The sequence below is a fragment of the Martes martes genome (genome assembly GCF_963455335.1).
Source record: "Martes martes genome assembly, chromosome: 1".
Lineage (NCBI taxonomy): Eukaryota > Metazoa > Chordata > Mammalia > Carnivora > Mustelidae > Martes > Martes martes.
In genome coordinates, this window is record NC_137888.1 from 204,214,731 (window position 1) to 204,236,055 (window position 21,325).

General features: G+C 53.2%; 1 protein-coding gene across 1 annotated transcript in view; it reads left to right on the top strand.

The window, feature by feature from the left end:
* The window catches only part of MED26 (mediator complex subunit 26), a 52,951-nt gene extending 33,683 nt beyond the window's left edge, over positions 1 to 19,268 (top strand). Inside the window, exons 2-3 of the mRNA XM_080810266.1 lie at positions 15,827 to 15,901; positions 16,529 to 19,268. Coding sequence (XP_080666392.1) covers positions 15,827 to 15,901; positions 16,529 to 18,181 — 1,728 coding nt within the window. The 3' untranslated portion in view covers positions 18,182 to 19,268. The remainder of the gene's footprint in view (positions 1 to 15,826; positions 15,902 to 16,528) is intronic.
* The last annotated feature ends 2,057 nt before the right edge of the window (positions 19,269 to 21,325 follow it).

The window sequence follows — 21,325 nt, forward strand, 5'->3', positions numbered from 1 at the left end:
TTTTCCCATTATTTTCCCTTGGATTCCTTGCCTAATCATTGAGTTGAAGAGTTTTTTAATGTATTCTCGATGCAAAGTCCATTCTTAGATATATGATTCATATATATTTTCTTTCTGTCTGTGGCTTGCCTTTTTTTCCCATAAGTGTCACATTTTAAAGAGCAAAGATTTTCAATTTTGATGAAATCCAATTTTATGTTTTCTCTAAATTTTGTTCTTTTTCTCTCCTATTTTTAGTCTTTCCCAAACTCAAGGTCACTAAGGTTTTCCTCCTGTGTTTTCTTCTAGATGGTCTATAGTTTTAATTAACTCTTACATTTAGGTTTATGATCCATCTGGTGTTAATATTTGTGTATTTTGTGAGGCAGAGGTCAAGGATTTTGTTTGTCGTCGTTTGCATATGGCTGTCCAACTATTCTAGCACTATTTGTTGAAAGATTATTCATCCCTGATTGAATTGCCTAAACACCTTTAAGAATCAGTTGACCATGAATGTGTGGGTCTGTTAATGGACTCTCTTCTATTCCATTGATCTGTTTGTCTGTCTTTACTCTAGTACCAGATTGTCTTGATTATAACCTTCTGGTTTTCTTTTTTTCCAAGTTTGTTGGCTATTCTAGGGCCTATGTGTGATTCCATACACATTTTAGAATCAACTTGTCAATTTCTCTGAAAGAACCTGCCAGAATTTTCATTGGGATTGCTCTGAAGCTATATAGATCAGTCTGGGGGAGAAACTTAACACTATTATTGACTCTTCCAATCCATTTATTCGGCATATCTCTCCATTAATTGATGCCTCTTTTAATTTTTCTCAGCCATGTTTTGCACTTTTCAGTGATGCACATTTCATTGTTGAACTTTTCATGTCTTTTGTCAAAAGACAAAAGTACATCCCTAAGTACTTAATATTTTTAATTGCAATTATAGGAGCTGGTTTTTTTTTTTTAAATTTCATTTTCTGAATGTTTGTTGCCTGCATATAGAAATAGTCAGATTTCCTACTGAGCTTGTATCCTGCCACCTTGCTGAACTCGTTTATTCTGGTAGCTTTTTTTTTAATAGGCATTATATGGTTTTCCACAGGGACTATTTTGTTATTTGTGAATACAGTTTTACTTCCTTTTTTCCAATCTGGATGCCCCACGCCCACCTTTTTCTTGCCTTATAGCATTGGCTGGAGCCTTCTGACAAGACTGAATAGAAGTGGTAAGCACCTATCCTTTCTGGCACCTGTGAGGGGGAAACATGGAACCATTCACCATCAAGTATGATGTCAGCTGTGGGCATTGTTGAAGCACTTACCAGGCCAAGGAGGTTCTCTTCTATTCTTAGTTTGCTGAAAGTTTTTATCAGGAAGAAATGCCCAGTTATGTCAAACATTTTTTCTCTATCTTTGGGAACAATCATAAGGCTTTTTTCATTTTTAGCCCTCATAATAAGACAAATTACATTGATTTTCAAATGTTCTCTTTCTCCCCCACTTTTAATTTCTAGTCTCCTTTTCTTATGATAGCTTCTTTCCTGGGTTAGGCATGAAGACTTTCCTTATTCTAATTGTTCTGTTGCCCTCCTTCAAGCCAGCTGTTTCTGCCCAGGTCACCAGTATGACTTGTTAATGGCCTGTTGCGTGGAGTCAGGCATGGGCTGACTGTGCAAGATTAGCAGCTTAGGTCAGTAGTGAACCTGTGGCCAGATGTTTAATGGGTGCCCTGGTTTCCATGCTGGAGAAACAGCATAATACCTACTGTGGGGGTCTGTGGTCTCAGAAGAGACTATGGTATGGTAAGGGACAGATGCCCAGCACAGTGCTGGCCAGGCAGTGGGTGCTGCCTGCCTGCCTCTCCAGTAAGTTTAGAGCTAACGTCTTCTTGAGGACACTGAGCTGTTGAGCTCATTTTCCTTGGAACCTACAGAGCACCCATCTCCTCCCCAGACCTGACAGGGTAGGAGTGTGTGGGCATGTTTCCCTGTGAGCTTTGAAGCACAGTGCGTGCTGCTTGTCTAGGAGGTAGCCTGGCCTTGTGCAGCCCTCTCTGTGGGACCCTCAGAGGGTCTGTGCCACTGTGTGGGAGCCGCAGTGCCTCACCACTGTCTCGTCCTCTTCAACCCCAGTGGCTCTGGCATCTGTTTCTGGGACAGGATGGCCTCATCCAGAAAAGTGCACAAGTTGTGAGTGTTAAATTTTATGGAATGCTTACGAAGTGAACACGCCTGAGTGCCCCCCCCCCCACCCAGGGCAAGGAATAGAGCGTTTCCCAGAAGCCGCTCTTGCTCCCTCTCCTAGCAACTCCCACCCCCAATTTGCCCTGACTTCAGGCACCACTGAGAAGTCTGAGCTGCTTGTGAGCTTTTGCTCCAATACAGAATGTATTCTTTAGTGCCTGGCTTTTTCACCAGATGCTGTTTTGAGATTTATCTCTGATGTTGTGTTCATTCCGTGCTGAATGGATAGAACATAATCGTCACCCATGATGCTGGTGATGGCCTTTCAGGTGGTTTTTAGTTGGCGCTGTTCTGAATAGGTTCTCCATGCACGGGTGTTCATGTGTCTGTTGTTATGTACCTCAGAGTGGAGTTGTTGGGTTGTGGAGTATGAGTGTCCATCCTTATATGACGTTTGACCCAGAATGTACAGACTCTGCTTCCTGTTCTGTGAGTGTGTCCTTGGTTCTCTCCACGGCAGCCCCTGTTACAGGAATGCCTACTGAGAAAGTCCCTGTGCCCACTTTGGTTCCTCCAGCTCCACACACAGCCCTTGAGTTGCAGGGCAGCGGGTGAGGGGAGGGGTGGCCTCAGGCCTGATCCCTCGCAGGTGTAGGAGGCAACTCCTTTCTGGGAGCTTACTGTGTGCCAGGCAGCATTCTGGATGTCCCTGTGTGTCTCTTGTTCCCCTTGCAGGAGCCTGCAGGAAGCCTCTGTCATCCTCCCACTTAGTGGCCAAGGGAATGGTTGAATGGGCTAGGTGGGCGGGTGGGCTCCGAGCCATCCACTGACCTCCAGTGCACCGTCTTCTCTGGAGCTTTAGGCCCTGGAACACTCAGTATGGAGTTCATGGCCCAGCAGAAGGCCATCACCCCGTGTAGGACAGGCACACCACACCCATCCTTAACTACGTTTAGGGCCTGGTGAATTTGTCTATCTGTCAGGTTCCTATTTAAAAAGGAGACAAGAGCTCCTTAGTACTTTGAACCCTGAGACTTGCCAAATGACTGCGGGCCCCCACCTAGGTTCTGGCAGTTCTCTTGCTCTTTTCATGTCCACCCAACTCAGAAGGGATGTGGTGACCCCGTGGGAGTGCTCAGGAAAGTGAGGGCTGCCAGGCCCTGCATGTCGTTTACCTGTCAGTAACTTACTCTTGCTGCTTATCAGTGGCATCCTGGATTTTACCCCGTGTCGCATGGCAGCCTGGGGAGTGGGGCCGATTCTCGGCTTGAGTTCCCTCCGAGAAGGGGTGTGTCTTTGGTTCCCTACCCTGTAATCCTTTTCTTCTAAAAGAGCTTTCTGGATGTTGCCATGGTTCTGGGCTCCTTGCACCAGGGTTCCCGGCAGCTCAGCTGAGCCTCAGTTGTGGTGTGCCCCCTGTATGGTATCTGTCCTTGCCTCTGGCCGTCTCCACCCATCCCTCAGGACTGGGCCATACATGCCTTCCTGTGTACTCCAGGCCTGCAGTAGGTACTCAGAAAGCATTTGGTGACTTGTTGAGGGGAATTCTGGAATATCCTTGGCTCCCAGGATCTTACAGCAGCGCAGTAAGGACGGGAGGCTGGCTCCATGCTGGGCATTGCACTGCCTCAAGGGTTCTTAGTGACCACAGAGCAGGCTGCTGGTGAACTTGCAGCGCCCACTTGACCTGGCCCCCATGGGCACAGAGTCTCTCAAGACAGTGGTCAGCGTGCTATTCAGGATCTACAGAGATGATCTGTGGTTTTCCCAACATTCTGCCTGGGCTTCCCCGCTCTTGGATGAGGAACTGGGCTGATTAGTGGCTGGTCTTGCTTAAGTCTTAGTTGGACAGCATTAGAGGGCTAGGTTGGGCCCCACTGTTTCCTTGACAGCTCCACTTCCTGGCCCTTCTCTGTCCAGCCCCACCACTGGGTGTTTGACTTAACGGCACAGGAATGCATTATCGTCACCTCTGTATTTTACTTAACAGTCCCTCAGAGGTTGGTCCCTATCAGTTCCTAAAAAGCTGGCCGGTTCTCACTTTGGATTGCCTATATTCTGCATGCATGTGGGTCAAGCACTGTGTGTGCCCCTCCCATCAGCATTGGGCCCTTCTGTCTTGCACAGCTGGTGTTCTTACTGGCTGTTCCTACAGGAGTGTGAGGATGGGAGGGGGAAACCCTGACCTGACCATGAGTGCTGTCATCAGATGCTCTGCTAGCCAACCCTTCTGTGAGCATGTATGGCAGAAAAAAAATGCTCTGCTCGGCTTTCTGACTTTCTAGTTGTATCAGTGCAGGAATGAACCAGCTCACAGATGACATATTGAGAGCTCTTGTGCTCTCAGAAGGGGCTGGATTATAATGAGAATTGTGTGTGTGCTGTTGACCTGATTCAGAGGTCAGGAAAGTTTAAGTACATAGTTTTGTTGGGAAGAGCTGCTGCAATAAAAAGCAGGAAGGAGAGAGACACAGTTTGGGAGCTGGGGGTGCAGGGAGAGTGCTGCCTCTCTTCCCCTCTCCCATGTTCCTCTCCTCCATGTCCCCCTCCCCATCTGTTAGCCTCTTGGTGACAAGCTGGATGGATGGCTGCCTCACTGCTCGCTTGTACTGCTTCTGTTTGCATGCTGATGGGGAGCTCCAGCTGCTGCTGTGGGATGTAGGCCCTGCTCTGCCTGCTCCCGGGGCTCAGGCTGGGGTTTCCGTCCCCTGGGCTGAGTTGCAGCTGCAGTTACGTGCTCTAGCCCGCCCCAGGTGCTCTGTGGGCTGTGAGTGTGACAGGGCCATGCAGGCAGTGGCCATGCTCCAGTTGTGGACGCTCCAAAGGAGCATATGGGCCCCTCTGATGAGGAGGTGCTTTTGTGCTTTTGCAAGTGGCGAGCTTGGCGGCTGCAGCTAGGACATGGCACTGCTGCCCGCCTCCTCCCCGCCAGCTGTGTCATTCTCCCTCTAAGAAGCTATGTATGAGTGAGATTTCACCTTGTGGGTGTGAGACTCCCACTGGGGTCCTGGCAGCGGAAGGCACCTTGGCCAGGCCGAGTGCAGACAACCTGAGGGAGCTTCCTCTTGCTCCTGCCTGGCTGTGGAACCAGCCAAAGCAGAGCAGGGCCAGGAGGATGCACCTTCCAGAGCCAAGAGGGAGGCTCAAGACACACTGATCTTTCGGGGAGACAGGGGGACACGGGGTGGACTCAGCCAGGATCGCTGGTGGAGGCAGGGGCTGCCATCTCTTGTGCCATCTTGCGGCAGAGCAGGTTGAGCCACAGAAAGAATGGCACCCACCTGGGAACACGTGTGCCGCTCATCAGAGGCAGGAAGATTTTCGGTGTGTGCCGCTGCTGCTGTTGCTGTTTACCCAGTGGCCTCTTGGTTAGGGCGAGTGCTGGGTGGGCCGAAGCCCCCGCTGTAGTGGGTATGTGTGTGGGTCTCCCTAGCTCGAGGCTGCCCTGGAGGGAAGGGAAAGGCAGCCCAGAGATCTGGGCACAAAGCCACGGGCCCTCTGTGGCTTCAAGAAACTCTATAACCTGTGCACTTACCTGCTGCCCCAGGTCAGGGAGAGTATGTGGGCGGGGTGCCAGCATCACCATCCGGGTGGCATCTCGGTGCCCTCCCTCAGCCCAGCTGGACTGTGTGTGATGAGCAGACCTGTGCCAGGCTAATGTAAGACTGTACTCTGTCACCTTCTAGCTGTGTGCTGAGCCCTGAATCCCCATGACCTTCCAAGACCCTCAGTTTCCTCACCTGTAAAGTGGACTTGCAAGGACAAAAAGCTAGAGAGCTTAGCCCCTGGAGGAAGCCAACAGGTGGTGGTCCTGTGAGAGTCAGGCTGCGGTGGGCCTGCCCCGGCTCACTGACCGTGGGCCCCTTCAGTGCTCAGACCTCAAGGAGCACTGGGTTTCCCCTGTGCCAGCATGGCTGCACACATCCAGCTTCATTCCTGAGAGAACGGGGATTTGGGGCAGGGCGGGAACCTTGAAGTATGGAGGAAAGAACAGTGAGCAGCAGGCCTCACGGACTCTGCAGCTCAGTGTCTCGGTTCCTTGTTTCACGTGGAGTTGGAAATCCCCCACAGGGTGGTAATTACTCAGGGCCTGGGATTTACCTACATCGCCCCCGAAATAGGGGAGGAGGGGGCTGGTCGGTGGCAGGTGTACCCCACTGTGCTGGCCCCAGCTCTTAACACGGATCCAGGATCAGACCAGTGATCCGATTCACAGAGCGACTTTCAGACATGTGATGTGGGCCAGTTAAAATGCTTTTTCCGATGGGGTTTGGTGTTAAAAATGATTCCATGTGCCCTGTTGCAGGCAGGTTTTCTGAAGCCGGTCTGGTGTCCTGGACTCTGGAGCAGCCAGTGATGTCACTGGGTTTCAGAGGGCTGCCACAGGGCGGCATTGGCCGGCTGTCCCTTCCCTGGGTTACTGTTGCTCTTTACCATGTTTCACCCTCTCCGGATGGGGTGACCTGACCTGGGACTCACTGTGAGATGCCCCCAGACTCTGAGTGACCTTCCCCTGGCTTCTGACCTCATGCATGTGTGAACACATACATGCTAGCATCCAAAGACGGGTGAGGGCTTTGGTGTAGCCTGGGGCTTACTGTCATGTCAGAAGCCTGGGTGCTGGCTTCTCCCTCCCTGGCCTCAGCACTCTGGGAACCCAGCCACAGAACCTGCCCTCTCTGTGGGTGCAGCCACCCCCAGTTCTGGAGAGCCCCTCAGGAAGCTGTTTGACCCCTGTCTAGATGGGTGCCCTCCTAGACCTGGGGCATCCTCCCTATTTGAGGGCAATGAGCTGGTCTCAGAAGCATGAGGAATCAGGCATGGCCAGGGTTCCAGCTGTCTGTGGGCTCTGTGCAAGGAGGCACGGACCTGCCTCAGAGAGCAGATCCCAGATCCCCTTCGCTGCCGGGGGTGTGGGCAGTCTTTACACTGAGTCTGTTGAGCTGCATCTGAGCCACTTGCAGGGGGCTCCGTGAGAAAATCCAAAGGTTGCGCCGGATAGAAGGTGCCCTATAGTTTGAATCAGAGGTTGAGGGGTCCAGCATCCCACTAGCCCTCGGCCTCCCTCTCCACGCAGGTACCACATGGTGTAGGGAGAAGCCACCGTGTGGAGCTGGAAAGCAGGGATTTCCTCCCTTCACCTCCATGCAGCTCCCAACTGCCATCTCATTCCACTCCACTGACAGAGATGTCCCATCCCCATGTGAGGAAATACGTATACTTTGTAACACTTTAGATTCATGGCCAGTTTTTTTCTTTTTTTTTTGAAAGATTTTATTTATTTGAGAGTAGGCACGAGCTGGGGAAGAAGCAGAGGGAGAGAGAAGGAGAAGCCGACTCTCCGCTGAGCAGGGAGCCTGACATGGGGCTCGATCCCAGGACCCTGCAGTTATGACCTGAGCTGAAGGCAGACGCTTAACCGACCGAGCCACCCAGGCGCCCTGATTTGTGGCCAATTTCAAACGTAGAAGTATAATAATGTAGCCATGCCCCAGCTTCAGTAGAGGAGAATTTAGAGCCAGTCGGCATCGCTTCATCCATCCCCCTTCTGCTGTCCACACCCAAGTTTATCGTTTCTCCAGTGAACACTGAGAAACGTGTCATGAAACGCTGGGAGGTGAGCGGTGCCCCTTTAGCGGCTCCCACAGAGCGCAGTGTGCGTGGAGGGCTCCTCACTGCCCCTGCTTGGCCTGGAGGAGTGAGGAGACTGGGATGTCACCAGCCTCTCGCACGAGCAGTGCGGTAGCGCTCTGTCTCAGCTCAGGCTGCTTCTGAGGGTGCCATCCCCTCCTGTGTGCATCCAGCTTCTTGCCGTGCAGCAAATACCGCTGGTTAGCCAGCCTGGCTGGAGCAGCGACTTAGCCTGTGCTGAGGGTCTCCCCAGGAGGAAAGGCCTTTCTGCTTCTTAGTGCCTGCTTTTGGTTCTCGTGTTGTGGGAAGACCCCAAAAAAGCCCTGGGAACTGGGGTTGGTGGTGAGGAGCACGTATCCCTGGGGTGTCCCATAGGTGTCTCGTAGGTGTGAGCGCGAATGTGCTTTCTCTCTCCCCATGCCGGAGCTGGGAGGTGTCTTGTTTAGGGATGCTGGAGACACTGGCTGGTGGAGCTGCCCTTGTGACGCTGACTTTCCTGTCTCACGGAGTGGATGTGATTATGGCCCTTGAGCCTCCAGTCTAGGATCTGCAAGCGCTCAGTGAGGTAGTTAAGGAGTCTTCTGGCCCTGCCTGCTCCCTGTACTTCCAGAGTGGCCCTCCCCCTCTCCTGATACCTTCCTTGCCCAGCTGCCTTGGGCACACCACCACCTAGCTCCTTGGCTAGGTGAGTAATTACTTCCAGTAAAGAGGGCAGTCCACTAGAGAATAAGTGGGCTGAAATGGTGAGCGGTTCACATGGGAAGTCCTCATTGGTAGAAAGGGGAGGTGACACTTGGCTTCGTTAATTGTTACGTATATACAAATTAAATTGCATCTACTGAAGGAGCCCTAAGGAGAAAATGAGAGACTTTGGGTGCTCAGGCATCCTTCATTTGTGAGATCTGTCCCTTTTGGGAAAACCCTTTGGTTTTGAGAGGTGTTCTTGGTTTTGTTCTTGTTGAGAACAAATCCCGAGGGAAATAGCCAATGCACCTGGCTCCTCCTGACAGGGGGAGGTTTGTATGTGGCCCCAGGACTCTGGCCACCAGAAGTGCCCAAAGGCCCCCTCTGCGGGCGGTGCCGGGGGCTGCCCAGAAGCTTCTTCCCTGTACAGGAACAGAGCAGCGTCTGTGCTGTGATTGTGGCACCTGCAGCTGGGTGCCAGGAGGGACCCAGGAGGGGCCAAAGACAAGTGGTCTGTGGGTGTCGCGGCAGCAGTTTAGGTCCCATACAGTGGCCGAAGCTGAAAGGCGGCTCGTGTAGGAGCCTGCTCACTTCCCCACCATCTGCTCTTCCTCCTGGCGTCCTTGCTCGTTCCGCTGTCTTCACTCTGGTCCACTCTCTCCCCTCCAGAGCTTTGGTGCCATGTCACCATCTCCCTAGGTGCTAGGACCTCTGTTGTCCACCCTGGGACAGGCCCACTCAGGTCCTGCCCTCTCTGTACGCATGCCTGGTCTGCCTTCCAGTTGACACTGACTTCCCTGGCCCAAGGGCCTCGTGCTGGGGCTTTGCAGGCCTGGAACCTGGTTGGGAGCCTCCTGGTGGACATGTCATCCTGGGAGGCCTGGCTGCGTCTGTGTGGGTGTGTTGAGGAGGCTGGTTCAGGAGCCTTCCGTCTTAGTGTGCCCAACCCAGGCAGAGCCACAGGCTGGCTGGGTGACACTGCATAGTGGGTCTGAGACCAGAGGCCAGGCTGGGCCTGGCGCTGCACAGACTCCTGCCTGTCGGGTGTGGTGAGCGTCAGGGCTCAGGGCCATACTCCCTGGAGCATTTCTCGGGGTCCTCTTCCTGGTCCTCAGGAGACTGACAACACTTGGAATGCCCAGGTAGTGCTTCCCACTCAGTGCTCCATGCCCTCACCATCATCCCTTCAGGGTGGGGCAGAGCCAGAGGAGTGAGCCCCTGGGACAGTCCTGAACTTGCAGGTAGCCAGGGCAGAAAGAGGTTAGGCAGAGGTAGCATTTTCCACAGGGCTGGGAGCCGGAGAGCCTGCTCCAAGCCAGACTGCACATGGCCTCAAGTGTGGGAGCTGCTCAGCGAGGACGGCGGGGCCTGCAGACGTCCCCTTGCCCACTCCGGCACAGCTCCCAGGGGCGGCTCCAACTGCGCCAGGTCTCTGGTGCTAGCTGGCTACCAGCCTCCGGGGTTGCCCAGGTGTTCTGCCCCGCGCCCCCCCGCCCCCAGTCTGGCAGCAGGAGAGCGTCTGCCCAAGGACAAGGACAGTCTGTGCTGCCGAGCTCGCTCTGCAGGGACTGTGGTTCAGGAGTGTGTGGGGGCCCAGGGCTCTAAATATACCCGGGTGAGGTCACTGGGGTGGAGACAGGCCATGTGGCAGGCTCAGGACCCCATCAGGGCTGGAATCCCAGGGCTGGGGACAGGGAGTGGGTGGCCTTGCTGTCCCTGTGGTGCTGGCCTCCTCACTGTGCAGTCTCCTCTTGCGCCGAGTCCCTGTCCGTGGCACGTCAAAGGTATGTGTAAAAAGGATGGAGAGTATCTCCTCTCAGACCCCTTCCTTCAGTATAGCTTGGGGTAGATTTTGGGGGCCATCTGGATATGTGCATTCTCGGGCACAGCCCTGAATGAGAACATTGCGAGGGGAGACCTTTGTTGCCAAGAGGTGGCTTGGGCCCCCTGGCAGAGGGGCAGCCTTGTGGGAGCTCTGTCTGGCACAGTGAGGGTCATTGGCATGCTCTGTGGTCACTGCAGTTCACACTCAGAAGGGACAGAGAACCTGGGGTGGCGGGTGCCTTCAGATGGAAATAAGGCAGATACGCTGGGAATCCACAGGGTCGGCAGAGTCACAGCCCCCACGGATGTCTACATCCTAGTCCCCGGAAGCTGGCCATGTGGTACCTTGCATGGCAGGAGGGTGCACATGTGACTGCGGGTGCAGACCTGCGTGGTGCAGGCGGGCCCAGCCTCATCCCATCATTAGAAGCAGACCCTTTCCTGGCTGGCTCAGAGGTGCAGTGGGAGGACTCGGGCCTGTTGCTGGCTTGGGAGGTGGACTGAGGTGCCATGAGTTGGGGAATGCAGCGCCCTCCCGAAGCTGGAAATGGCCTTCAGGTGACAGCCAGCCAGCAGGAAAAGGGGGCCCTCGGTACAGCAAGGAGGGTTAATTCTTTCAGCACCAAAGGAGTAGGAAACCGTTCTTGAGAGCTTCCTGAAAGGAGAGCAGCATGCCTACACCTGGATCTCAGCCTAGGCGGACCCAAACCACACTCCTGCCCTCCAGAACTTAACATGATATATACATGCATGGCGTTTGAGCCACTCAGTTTGCGATCCTGTGTGATCATTTTGGCAGCACATCAGTGCTGGCAACGAAGTGGGAAACAGGCTTCCCCACCTTCCTCTCCTACAGTGGGCATGGAATGGGAGCAGCCTCCCTGGCGACTCATTACAATCATTCATGGCCACGGTGCCAGCAGCCCCTCTAGCAGCTTGTGTGTTAGCCCAGAATTGCCTCGAGTAAAGGTGGACGTTGCAGCCTTGTTTGTAACAGTAAGTGGAAAAGGAGGGACAGAGCTGCTCAAGTGGGGCCCTCCCTCCCCCCGACCCCATCCTGGAAGGAAGAGCTGAGGAGGTCTGTGGTGTTGGGTGTTTCTGATGTTAGTGAGAAAAAGTAAGGCATAGAGCCATGTTCTGCTTTTTTTTTTTTAAGTGCATGTTAAGTATATACACAAGCTTCTATATGCAAGGAGTATTTTTGGGAAAGATACAGGGCAATACTGCAGTAGCTGGGTGGGAGATGTGCCTTTCCTTGTGCCCTTTCGTGTGCCTGCATAGCTTCGTTCCAGTGTGTGTGGGCGTGTGGTGTGCTCACTGTGAGATCTTGGGGGGGGGGGCTTGCTCAAGGCAAGGGCTCCCCTGCCTCTCCAGCCCACCAAAACCTGCAGCTGCTTGGTTGGGGCGGGGGGGTTGTTGAGCCGCAGGAGTTCACTTTCTCTTCTGGAGCCGAGCCCCTCACTAGGCATGCTCCATCAGCATGCGCTCCCAGGCTGAGGTTTGCTTCTTGTGGTAAGCAGAAGTTCTTAATCTTCGTGAAGCCTAGTTTGTCAGTATTTTTTCTTGGGCAGTTACTGCTTTGGGGGTTCTGAGAAATCTTTGTCTACCCCAAGGTTGCAGAGATAACTGCCCCATGTCTTCTAAAAGACTGAGTTTTTGCTTTCATATTTAGGTCTGTGATTGGCCAGTGGCCAAGTCCATGACTGATTTTAAACTAAGTTTTGAGTGTGCTCTGATGATCGGAGTGGATGGATCACGCAGTGTTTTTTCCGTGACTCTACTCCCTGTGGTCTGAGCTCCGTCTTGTCGGTGCACTGAGGCCACAAGTGGCTTGTTTCTGTTACTCTTGAATTTTTCTTTCTGCTTCTTTGACTCTTGGAAGACACTGGTGTCATTGTAATATTTGACTACATGACCTGCACCTTTGTGTGCTGTCCCCTCTTTGTAAAATGTGATGATAGTACCTTCCCCATGGGGTCGTTCCGATTCCACAGAGCAGTGCCACGTGGAAACGTGGTGTGAGAGCAGGGCCTGGCCTACAGCGAACAGCAGACAAGGGATGGAATGGCTTGGTCAGCAGGTGTAGGTGTGCACCTACCAGAGGCCATCACACCCTAGACTTGACGGGACCCAGAATTCCCTGGTACTCTCAGATGCCACTTCTGCCGGTTGGTGGCCATGTCTGCAGGGTAGCCTCTTCTGGCTTCCGTCTGCATTCCTGTATGCCTGCAAGAGCTGAGCACAGGGTCTGTCCTCTCTTTCACCTGGTGCCTGTTCTTGTGTGCTGGCCCAGGGTTTCTGTGTTCAGATACATACAGATCCTCGGGGCCATGTGGTATCCGTCTTCTCCCACTCTGTTGCATCTTGGCGTCTTGGGATAAGCTTATATAAAGAGTCTTTTAATGTAGCCAAATTGATTGGATTACTGTGTGTAGTCATTCCTCGGAGATACTGTGGGTTGGGCTCCAGACCACCAACTATCACAGTAAATGGAGGCAAATGAAGTTTCTGGTTTCCCAGTGCACATAAGAACAGTGTTTTCACTATACTGTAGTCTGTTAAGTATATAATAGTATTATATCTAAAAAGCCAAAGTATATACCTTAATTAAAAAACTTTATTATTGGGGTATCTGGGTGACATAGTTAACTCCAGCTCTTGATTTCAACCCAGGTCATGGTCTCAGGATCATGAGACTGAGTCCCACGTTGGGCTCCACGCTGGACGTGGAGCCTGCTCGAGTCTCTCTCTCCCTCCCCCTCCTCTCTAAAACAAAAAAGCCCTCCCAAAATTTCATTACTAAAAAAACGCTAACCATCATCTCATTTTTCAGCAAATCATAATCTTTTGCTGATGGAACGTCCTGCCTCCGTAGTGATGGCTGCTGATGGCTGAGGTGGCTGTGGCAGTTTCTTAAAATAAGGCAGCAGTGAAGTCTGCCGCCATCGATTGGCTCTGCCTTTCACCAACAAATTCTCCGTAACATGTGATGCTGTTTGTTAGCATTTGACACACCGTAGCAGCACTTCTTTCAAAATGGAGTTCGTCCTCTCAAATGCTGCCACTGCTTTATCAGGTCACTTTCTATAATACTCTACGCCCTTTGTGGTCATTTCAAGTCTTCATGGCATCTTCACCACGAGTAGAATCCAGCTCAGGAAACCATGCCCTGTGCTCATCCATTAGAAGCAACTCCTCAGCTGTTCAAGTTTCAGCGTGAGGTTGGAGCAATTCAGTCCCATCATCAGGCTCTGCTTTTTTTTTTTTTCCCAAAGATTTTATTTATTTATTTGACAGACAGATCACAAGTAGGCAGAGAGGCAGGCAGAGAGAGAGAAGGGAGGAAGCAGGCTCCCTGCCGAGCAGAGAGCCCGATGCGGGGCTCGATCCCAGGACCCTGGGATCATGACCCGAGCCGAAGGCAGAGGCTTTAACCCACTGAGCCACCCAGGCGCCCCCAGGCTCCACTTCTGATTCTAGTTCTTTGGCTGTTTCCATCACACCTGCGGTTACTTCCTCCACTGATGTCTTGAACCCTCAGTCATCCATGAGGGTTGGAATCCACTGCTTCCAAACTCCTGTTCATGTTCATATTTTGATCTCTTCCCAATGGCATCTAGAATGATAAACCCTTTCCAGAAGGTTTTCAATTTACTTTGCCCAGATGCGTCAGAGGAACGACTATGTACGGTAGCTATAGCCTTACAAAGTATACTTCTTAAATAATCAGACTTGAAAGTTGAAATGACTCCTCAGTCCATGGTCTGCAGAATGGATGTTGTGACAGCAGGTATGGAAACGACATTAATCTCATGGCACATGCCAGAGCTCTTGGGTGACCACGTGCATTCTCAATGAGCAGTAATACTTTGAAAAGAATCTTTCTTCCTGAGCAGTAAGTCTCAACAGCAGACTTAAAATAGTCTGTAAACCATGTTACAAATTCATGTGCTGTCACCAGGCTTTGTTGTTCCATTTCTAGAGCACAGACTGAGTAGATTTAGCATAATTCTTAAGGGCCCTAGGATTTTCCAAATGGTAAGTAAGCATTGGCTTCAACTTGGTCCCCAGCCGCATTAGCCCCCAACAAGAGAGTCAGCCTGTCCTTTGAAGCTTTGCAGCCAGGCATTGGCTTCTCTCTGCAAGTCCTGGGCGGCATCTTCTTCCAGTAGAAGGCTGTCTCATGTGCACTGACAGTCTGCTGAGTAGTGTCGCCACCTTCATGAATCATCTCAGCCGCCTCTTCCGGGTCCTTTGCTGCGGCTTCTACATCAGCACCTGCCGTTTCACTGGCACTTTCAGGTTATGAAGTTGGTTTCTTTCCTTGAACCTCATGAGCCAACTCCGCTGGCCTCAGACTTTGCTTCTGCAGCTCCCCCAGCTCTCTGAGCCTTCACAGAATTGAAGAGAGTTAGGCCCTTGCTCTGGACTAGGCTCTGGATTAAAGGAACGTGGTGGTTTGATCTTCTATCCAGACCACTCAGACTTGGTCCCTATCAGTAAGAAGGCGGTTTCGCTTTCTTTGTTCACTAGACTAGCACTTTCATTTCCTTCAAGAACTTTCTTTGCCTTCACAGTTTGGCTAAGTGTTTGGCACAAGAGGCGTAGCTTTTGGCCTGTGTCTTGGTTTTGGGCACACCTTCCTCTCTAAGTGTAATCATTTCTAGCTTTTGATTTAAAGTGAGAGATGTGTGACTCTCCCTTCCACTTGAATACGTAGAGGCCATTGTAGGGTTATCATTTGGCTGATGTTCACCACTGTTGTGTCTCAGGGAACAGGGAGGCCAAGGAGAAGAGAGAGACAGGAGTGGCCACGCAGTGAGCAGTCAGAACATACACACACAGTGTCGATGACGTCTGCCATCTTCTATGGGTGCAGTTTGTGGCACCCGAAAACAATCACAGTAGTAACATCAAGAATCACTGATCACAGATCACCGTGACAAATACAACAGTAAAAAAATCGGAAATATTATGAGAACTGTGAAAATGTGACAGAGACAGACACAGGGTGAGCAAAAGCTGTTGGAAAAGTGGCATCACTAGACTCGCTCAATGCAGGGCTGCCGCAGACCTTTGGCTCGTAGAAAACACAGTATCTGTGAAGTGTAGTGGAGCTAAGAGAACAACAGGAGATGCGCCTCTACTGATTTTTTAAGCTCCGTGTGTTTTACTGGATAAATCGTTTGGCACCTTGCCCCCGTGAGATGCTAGAGTAGAACACCTCTGCCAGCTCAGGAGCAGAACTTACCACAAATGTCATGGATCTCAGCCATGTGACCACCACTTGGACCGGTGGGCATGGCCGTGGACGGGCTCATGGCCCACTGCACCTGGTGCACTAGAGGCAGCGGACGGGAGGGCGGGCACTGGGTGCCTTGTTGGCTTCAGGAGCGGGTAGGAGATGGCGCAGGGTGAGAGCTTGGATGTGGCGACTCCGCTGGCTCTCCGGGAGGGAGAGGCCTGAGCGGCTGGCACGGGGAGAAGGGCAGAGACCTGACAAGTGGCTCTTGTTTCCTAGATCCGGAACATGGTGGCGGTGCTGGAAGTCATCTCCAGCCTGGAGAAATACCCCATTACCAAAGAGGCACTGGAGGTGAGTGTCCTCAGACCCAACATCGGGAAGAGACGGGTGGGCAGGGCCTGGGCTTCCCCAACCCCAGTCCTTCTGGGCTTCTTGGAGCCTTTGCTCTCACTGGCCAGGTGAGGACTTAGTAGTGCTGAGGGAGGGGTGTACATACCCCCCTGGCCCAGGCTGGGGCATCTTCCCATGGGTACTGTAGGAATTGGGTGGTTTTAGGCCCCGGGCTGGGAGGCGTGCCTGGCCGGAGGGGGCAGGAGTGGGGGTGCTCCAGTGAGCGATGCTGGCTCAGGACCTCCGTTTGCCATTGCCTTTGCCATAGTGTGCTCTCACCCAAAGAGCTTCCCTGGCAGAGTGTCCTTGCACTGGCCTTGACCATCCACAGCCTCTAGGTTGCCAGGAGCCTGTGGGGATGCTTCTGAAGATACCGCCTGTGGCCCTGGGACTCTGAAGTTTGAAGACTAGATTTGAGAAGTTAGAGGTCACAAAGGACCCCAAATCTCCATGGGTTTTGTTACCCAGCAACTCTGGGGCTTAAGGGGCAGTGGGATTAATCCAGAGGCCAGGGGCCCTCAGCTCCCTTTCCATGGAAAGGGAGACTTCCTGTCCCAAAAGCATGTCATTGTCTCTCTGTGGTTGTAGGAAACTCGACTTGGGAAACTCATCAACGACGTCCGCAAGAAAACGAAGAACGAGGAGCTCGCCAAGCGGGCCAAGAAGCTGCTGCGGAGCTGGCAGAAGCTCATCGAGCCTGTGCACCAGAATGAGGCGGCGCTGCGGGGGCTGGCGAGCGGCACCGGCTCTGCCAACGGGGGTGCTCACAATTGCCGGCCAGAGGTGGGGACAGCCGGCGCTCCCAAGAGCATCCATGACCTGAAGAACCGCAACGACATCCAGAGGCTACCTGGACAGCGGCTGGACAGGCTGGGCAGCCGCAAGCGCCGGGGAGATCAACGTGATCTCGGCCACCCCGGGCCACCTCCCAAGGTCTCCAAAGCCAGCCATGACTCTCTGGTACCCAACTCATCCCCTCTCCCCACCAACGGGATCGGCGGGAGCCCTGAGAGCTTCCCGGGCACCCTGGACGGCAGCGGGCATGCGGGCCCCGAGGGCGGCCGCCTGGAGCACGGCGAGAGCGACAAGCACAGCGGCAAGATTCCCGTCAACGCCGTGCGGCCGCACACCAGCTCCCCGGGCCTGGGCAAGCCCCCCGGCCCCTGCTTGCAGACAAAGGCTGGGGTGCTGCAGCAGATGGACCGGGTGGATGAGACTCCAGGCCCCCCTCACCCTAAGGGGCCGCCTCGCTGCTCTTTCAGTCCCCGGAACTCACGGCACGAGGGCTCCTTTGCCCGGCAGCGGAGCCCGTACACGCCCAAGGGCTCCATGCCCAGCCCCTCTCCACGGCCCCAGGCGCTTGATGCCACACAGGTGCCATCACCACTTCCACTGGCCCAGCCGTCCACACCACCCGTGAGGCGGCTCGAGCTGCTGTCCAGTGCAGAGAGCCCGGTGCGCTGGCTGGAGCAGCCTGAGGGCCACCAGCGGCTGGCAGGGCAGGGTTGCAAGGTGGCGCTGCCTCCCTCCGAGCCCCACCTTCCCCGGGCAGGCTTTTCCCCGGACTCGTCTAAGGCGGACAGCGATGCTGCCTCATCTGGTGGCTCGGACAGCAAAAAGAAGAAGAGGTATCGGCCTCGTGACTACACGGTAAACTTGGATGGGCAGGTGGCTGAGGCGGGTGTCAAGCCTGTCCGGTTAAAAGAGCGGAAGCTCACCTTTGACCCCATGACCAGACAGATCAAACCTCTGACCCAGAAAGAGCCAGTGCGGGCGGACAGCCCTGTGCACACAGAGCAGCCCAGGACAGAGCTGGACAAACCTGAGGCCAAGGCCAGCGTCCAGAGCCCTTTTGAACAGACGAACTGGAAGGAGCTGTCGCGCAATGAGATCATCCAGTCCTACCTGAGCCGGCAGAGCAGCCTGCTCTCGTCGTCAGGCGCGCAGACCCCAGGGGCTCACCACTTCATGTCTGAGTACCTGAAGCAGGAGGAGAGCACCCGGCGAGGGGCCCGGAAGCCGCACGTGCTGGTGCCTCACAGCGCGCCCACGGACCTCCCAGGGCTGAACCGCGAGGTCACGCAGGACGATCTGGACAGAATCCAGGCCCACCAGTGGCCTGGGGTGAACGGGTGTCAGGACACACAGGGTAACTGGTATGACTGGACGCAGTGCATATCGCTCGACCCGCACGGCGACGACGGGCGGTTGAACATTCTGCCTTATGTCTGCTTGGACTGACCAGCCTGTCGGCCTCTAAGTGCATTCCCACCTCGCAGTTAGCATGGCAGGCGGGCAGCGGGGCGTGGCTGCCTCCGGTGGTTGGGAATCCGGGGAGTCCGGCCCAGGGCGGGAGGGAGGGGGCGGGAGTCTCGAGGTCTCTCCGTGCTCTTCCCTCAAAATTCTCCTTCTTTTGTGAAATGCTGCTACCAGTTTACTAACAAAATTGCAAAGGAAGGACCGTGTGGAAGGAAGGCCGGCAAAGTGAGTTCAGAACTCCATAGCAAACCAGCTATAAAAAAGCGTTAGTTCCCCACCCCGGAAGAGGTGCGGACACCTCCCAGCACCCGTGAGCTGGGACATCAGTTGCAGGCAGGCACAGAAAACCTGGGGGAGAGGTTCCCTTTAAACACAGCAACCGAAGCACGCATCTCATCTACTTGCATTTTCCTTTTTAAAATTTGGCCCTGAGTGTCTCAGGCAGTGGGGTACCTACATAGTGGCCTCTGTTTGCACCCCGCTTGGCCAGTCCTTCAGTCCGGACGCCAGAAGCTTGTCCGCTGCAGCAAGCGGCTGGCAGCAGGTGGGCCAGCCGGCCAGCCAGTACGGCCTACACTCCGTGGGCATCCACACATTTTCATCTGGTTTCGGTTAAAAAACCCAGTTTTGAAAAATATGCTGCAAAAATCTAAGTTTTCTAGGAGTTTATTTTGTCCCCCTCTTCCATCTGACCACCAGCCAAATAATTTTCCTCTTTCTCCCTTTTCTGTTTCTTTCCCGTTCCTGCGCATATCTTGAAAATGTCACCTTTCTAGAGTCCCCTCCCAAAAAACACAAAAGTAACCGCGGGTGCTACTGGTGTGTAAGCTGTATTGTTGGGCAAGAGGAGACCTGTCTGTACGCTGGAAACACTCATAACCATTCCTTTAGATTCGTTTGCCTTATGGTTATTTGTCATAAACGCGATTTGCAAAAACAAGGAGCCTTAGTGAATGTACAGTACCTAGACTTCTGTGTTGTCAGGACGCAGAAGGGAGCAACTTTGCTATTTGGTCCAGTAAGTGGACACCTTGTGATATAAATGTGGAAATAAAAAAAAAAAACCATTTGCACAAACCAGTCTCAGAATCGTTACTAATTTGGTCCTTTACAGTCAAATCAGCCTTTTGTGTCCATTGCCAGACTGCAGGGAGAGAGGCAGGGCAAAGTGGCCAAGCCCGCCTATTAATGTTCTGCATGAAAACTGACCTCCACCTGCCTTTCACTCATTCAGGGCCCTGCTGCCTCTCCCACCTCCGGGGTCACCTGCTCCAGAGAGAGAAGCCCTCTAAAGAGGTTCCGTGTCCTCCGTCTCAGTAACCTTGTTTTACCCCACAAAGTATCTAGCTTGGACAGGGCATGGCCCAGAGCCATTCTGGCAGTGCACCCCTTGGCTCTGGCCCTGGGCGGCTAGCTCCCCATGCAGGCCTGGAGCTGCCTTAGTAACTGGCAGGTGCTATTTTTTAAAAATAACTTTTCTGCCTTGACTATGATAGTATTTCCTTCTCCCTCATCCCTGAAACCATAAGCTAAGGCTTTGGTTTTCAAAAAATTTCAGTCCAGAATAAGTCATGTTGGATGTACCTACTCATATCACAGGTGAAGCAGCAGCTGCCCCTTAAGAGGGACAGTCCTGGGGCACCTGGGTGGCTCCGTTGGTTAAGCATCTGCCTTCGGCTCAGGTCATGATCCCAGAGTCCTGGTATTAAGCCCCGCACCTACTTCTCCCTCTGCCCGGACACGCCCTGCTTCTGTGCTCTCACTTGCTCTGACAAATAAGAGTTCCATAGGGCGAACTAGGCGGTCCAGGAACACCGAGTCAACCCAAAAACCACAATTTCAGAAGCAGCAGGGATTTCTGACATGGCTTTGGTACAAGACACACCCACCCTAAGATAAGGGCAGGGATGAAGCAGATTTGAGGACAGGCTGAGGTTGAATTTTGGACCTGCCATCTGTGTGCTGTACAGCTCTAAGATAATCACTTCACTCCTATACACACATCTCCCGAAGATGAAAGTGCTTACCCCAGAGCTCTGAGGGTAAGTTAAAGGATCAGAGTTTAAGTCAAAAAAGGGGGGCGGGGAGTGGAGCATGTCAGTAGAACACTTTGTGCTATGGAGTAACTACTTTCCTAAGTCCACTGTACCTGAAATGTGGGCCAGCCCTGCTGCTGTGTGGGTGTCCCCAGGAAGTGACTTATTCTGTGACAAAAGGTCGTAATCACAGCTGGAAGATATTAGGGTACAGGTTGGCATCTTACAAGCATCTCCCTGATCCCTGCCCCCACCTGCAGGACCACTTCTGTCTTGAGTATCCAGTAAATCCCAGGATAAAGATACTGTCTGCTTTTGAGAACACACAGTTAAGCTAAGATTTCTCTCCTACATTTTGGAAATGTGTGGGTTGCCACTTTCTAATTTGCCAAGTAAAGACATTGTAAAATGGCATCTTAACCCCCCCTCGTTCCACCCCAAAAGTTGTCAGTACATGATTTTCGGAAAAAAATCACAGTCCTTTAGTATAAAACCATCGTATTGGAAACCATCTTGTTTTCCTCCGCTGGGGTCTGGGGCTGCTCTATCCGGACTGCCCTTGGGCATGCAGTCGGCCCGGCACCTCTTCCACCTGCAAGAGCCCTGGAGACAGGTGCGAGAGTAGGCTACCATGGCCACGAATCTCGAACTGGCCAGGCGACCTAAGCCAAGTGGCCTCTGTCCGTCTGTGAAATGGAGATGGTCATACCTACCGTACAGCACACGTCGCAGCGGTTCCCAGGACGAGCTCCCAGAGACTGGGCGCTCTGGGCTAGCCCTTCTGTTGGAGCCCGGCCATGGAAGTCCCTCCCGTGTTTTTGCAGAAAAAAATTAGCCTATGGAAAGCTTTTCACAATTCGGTTTCTTTTCCGGAAAGATCTGATCTTTTATCCTCGGGTGTCCGCCGTCGCCCGCCCATCAGGAATCTGGTTGGAGGGCGCCGATGCAGCATGGGAATCGAGGTTTGACTCCCGAGCTAGATGGCCCGCTCACGGACACCAACGAGACAGGGCCTTTGCGCTCCTGCCCATTCAGCTCCAGCCGCGGCTCCAGGGTCCCCGGGCCAACCCACCGCTGGAGAACCCCGCTA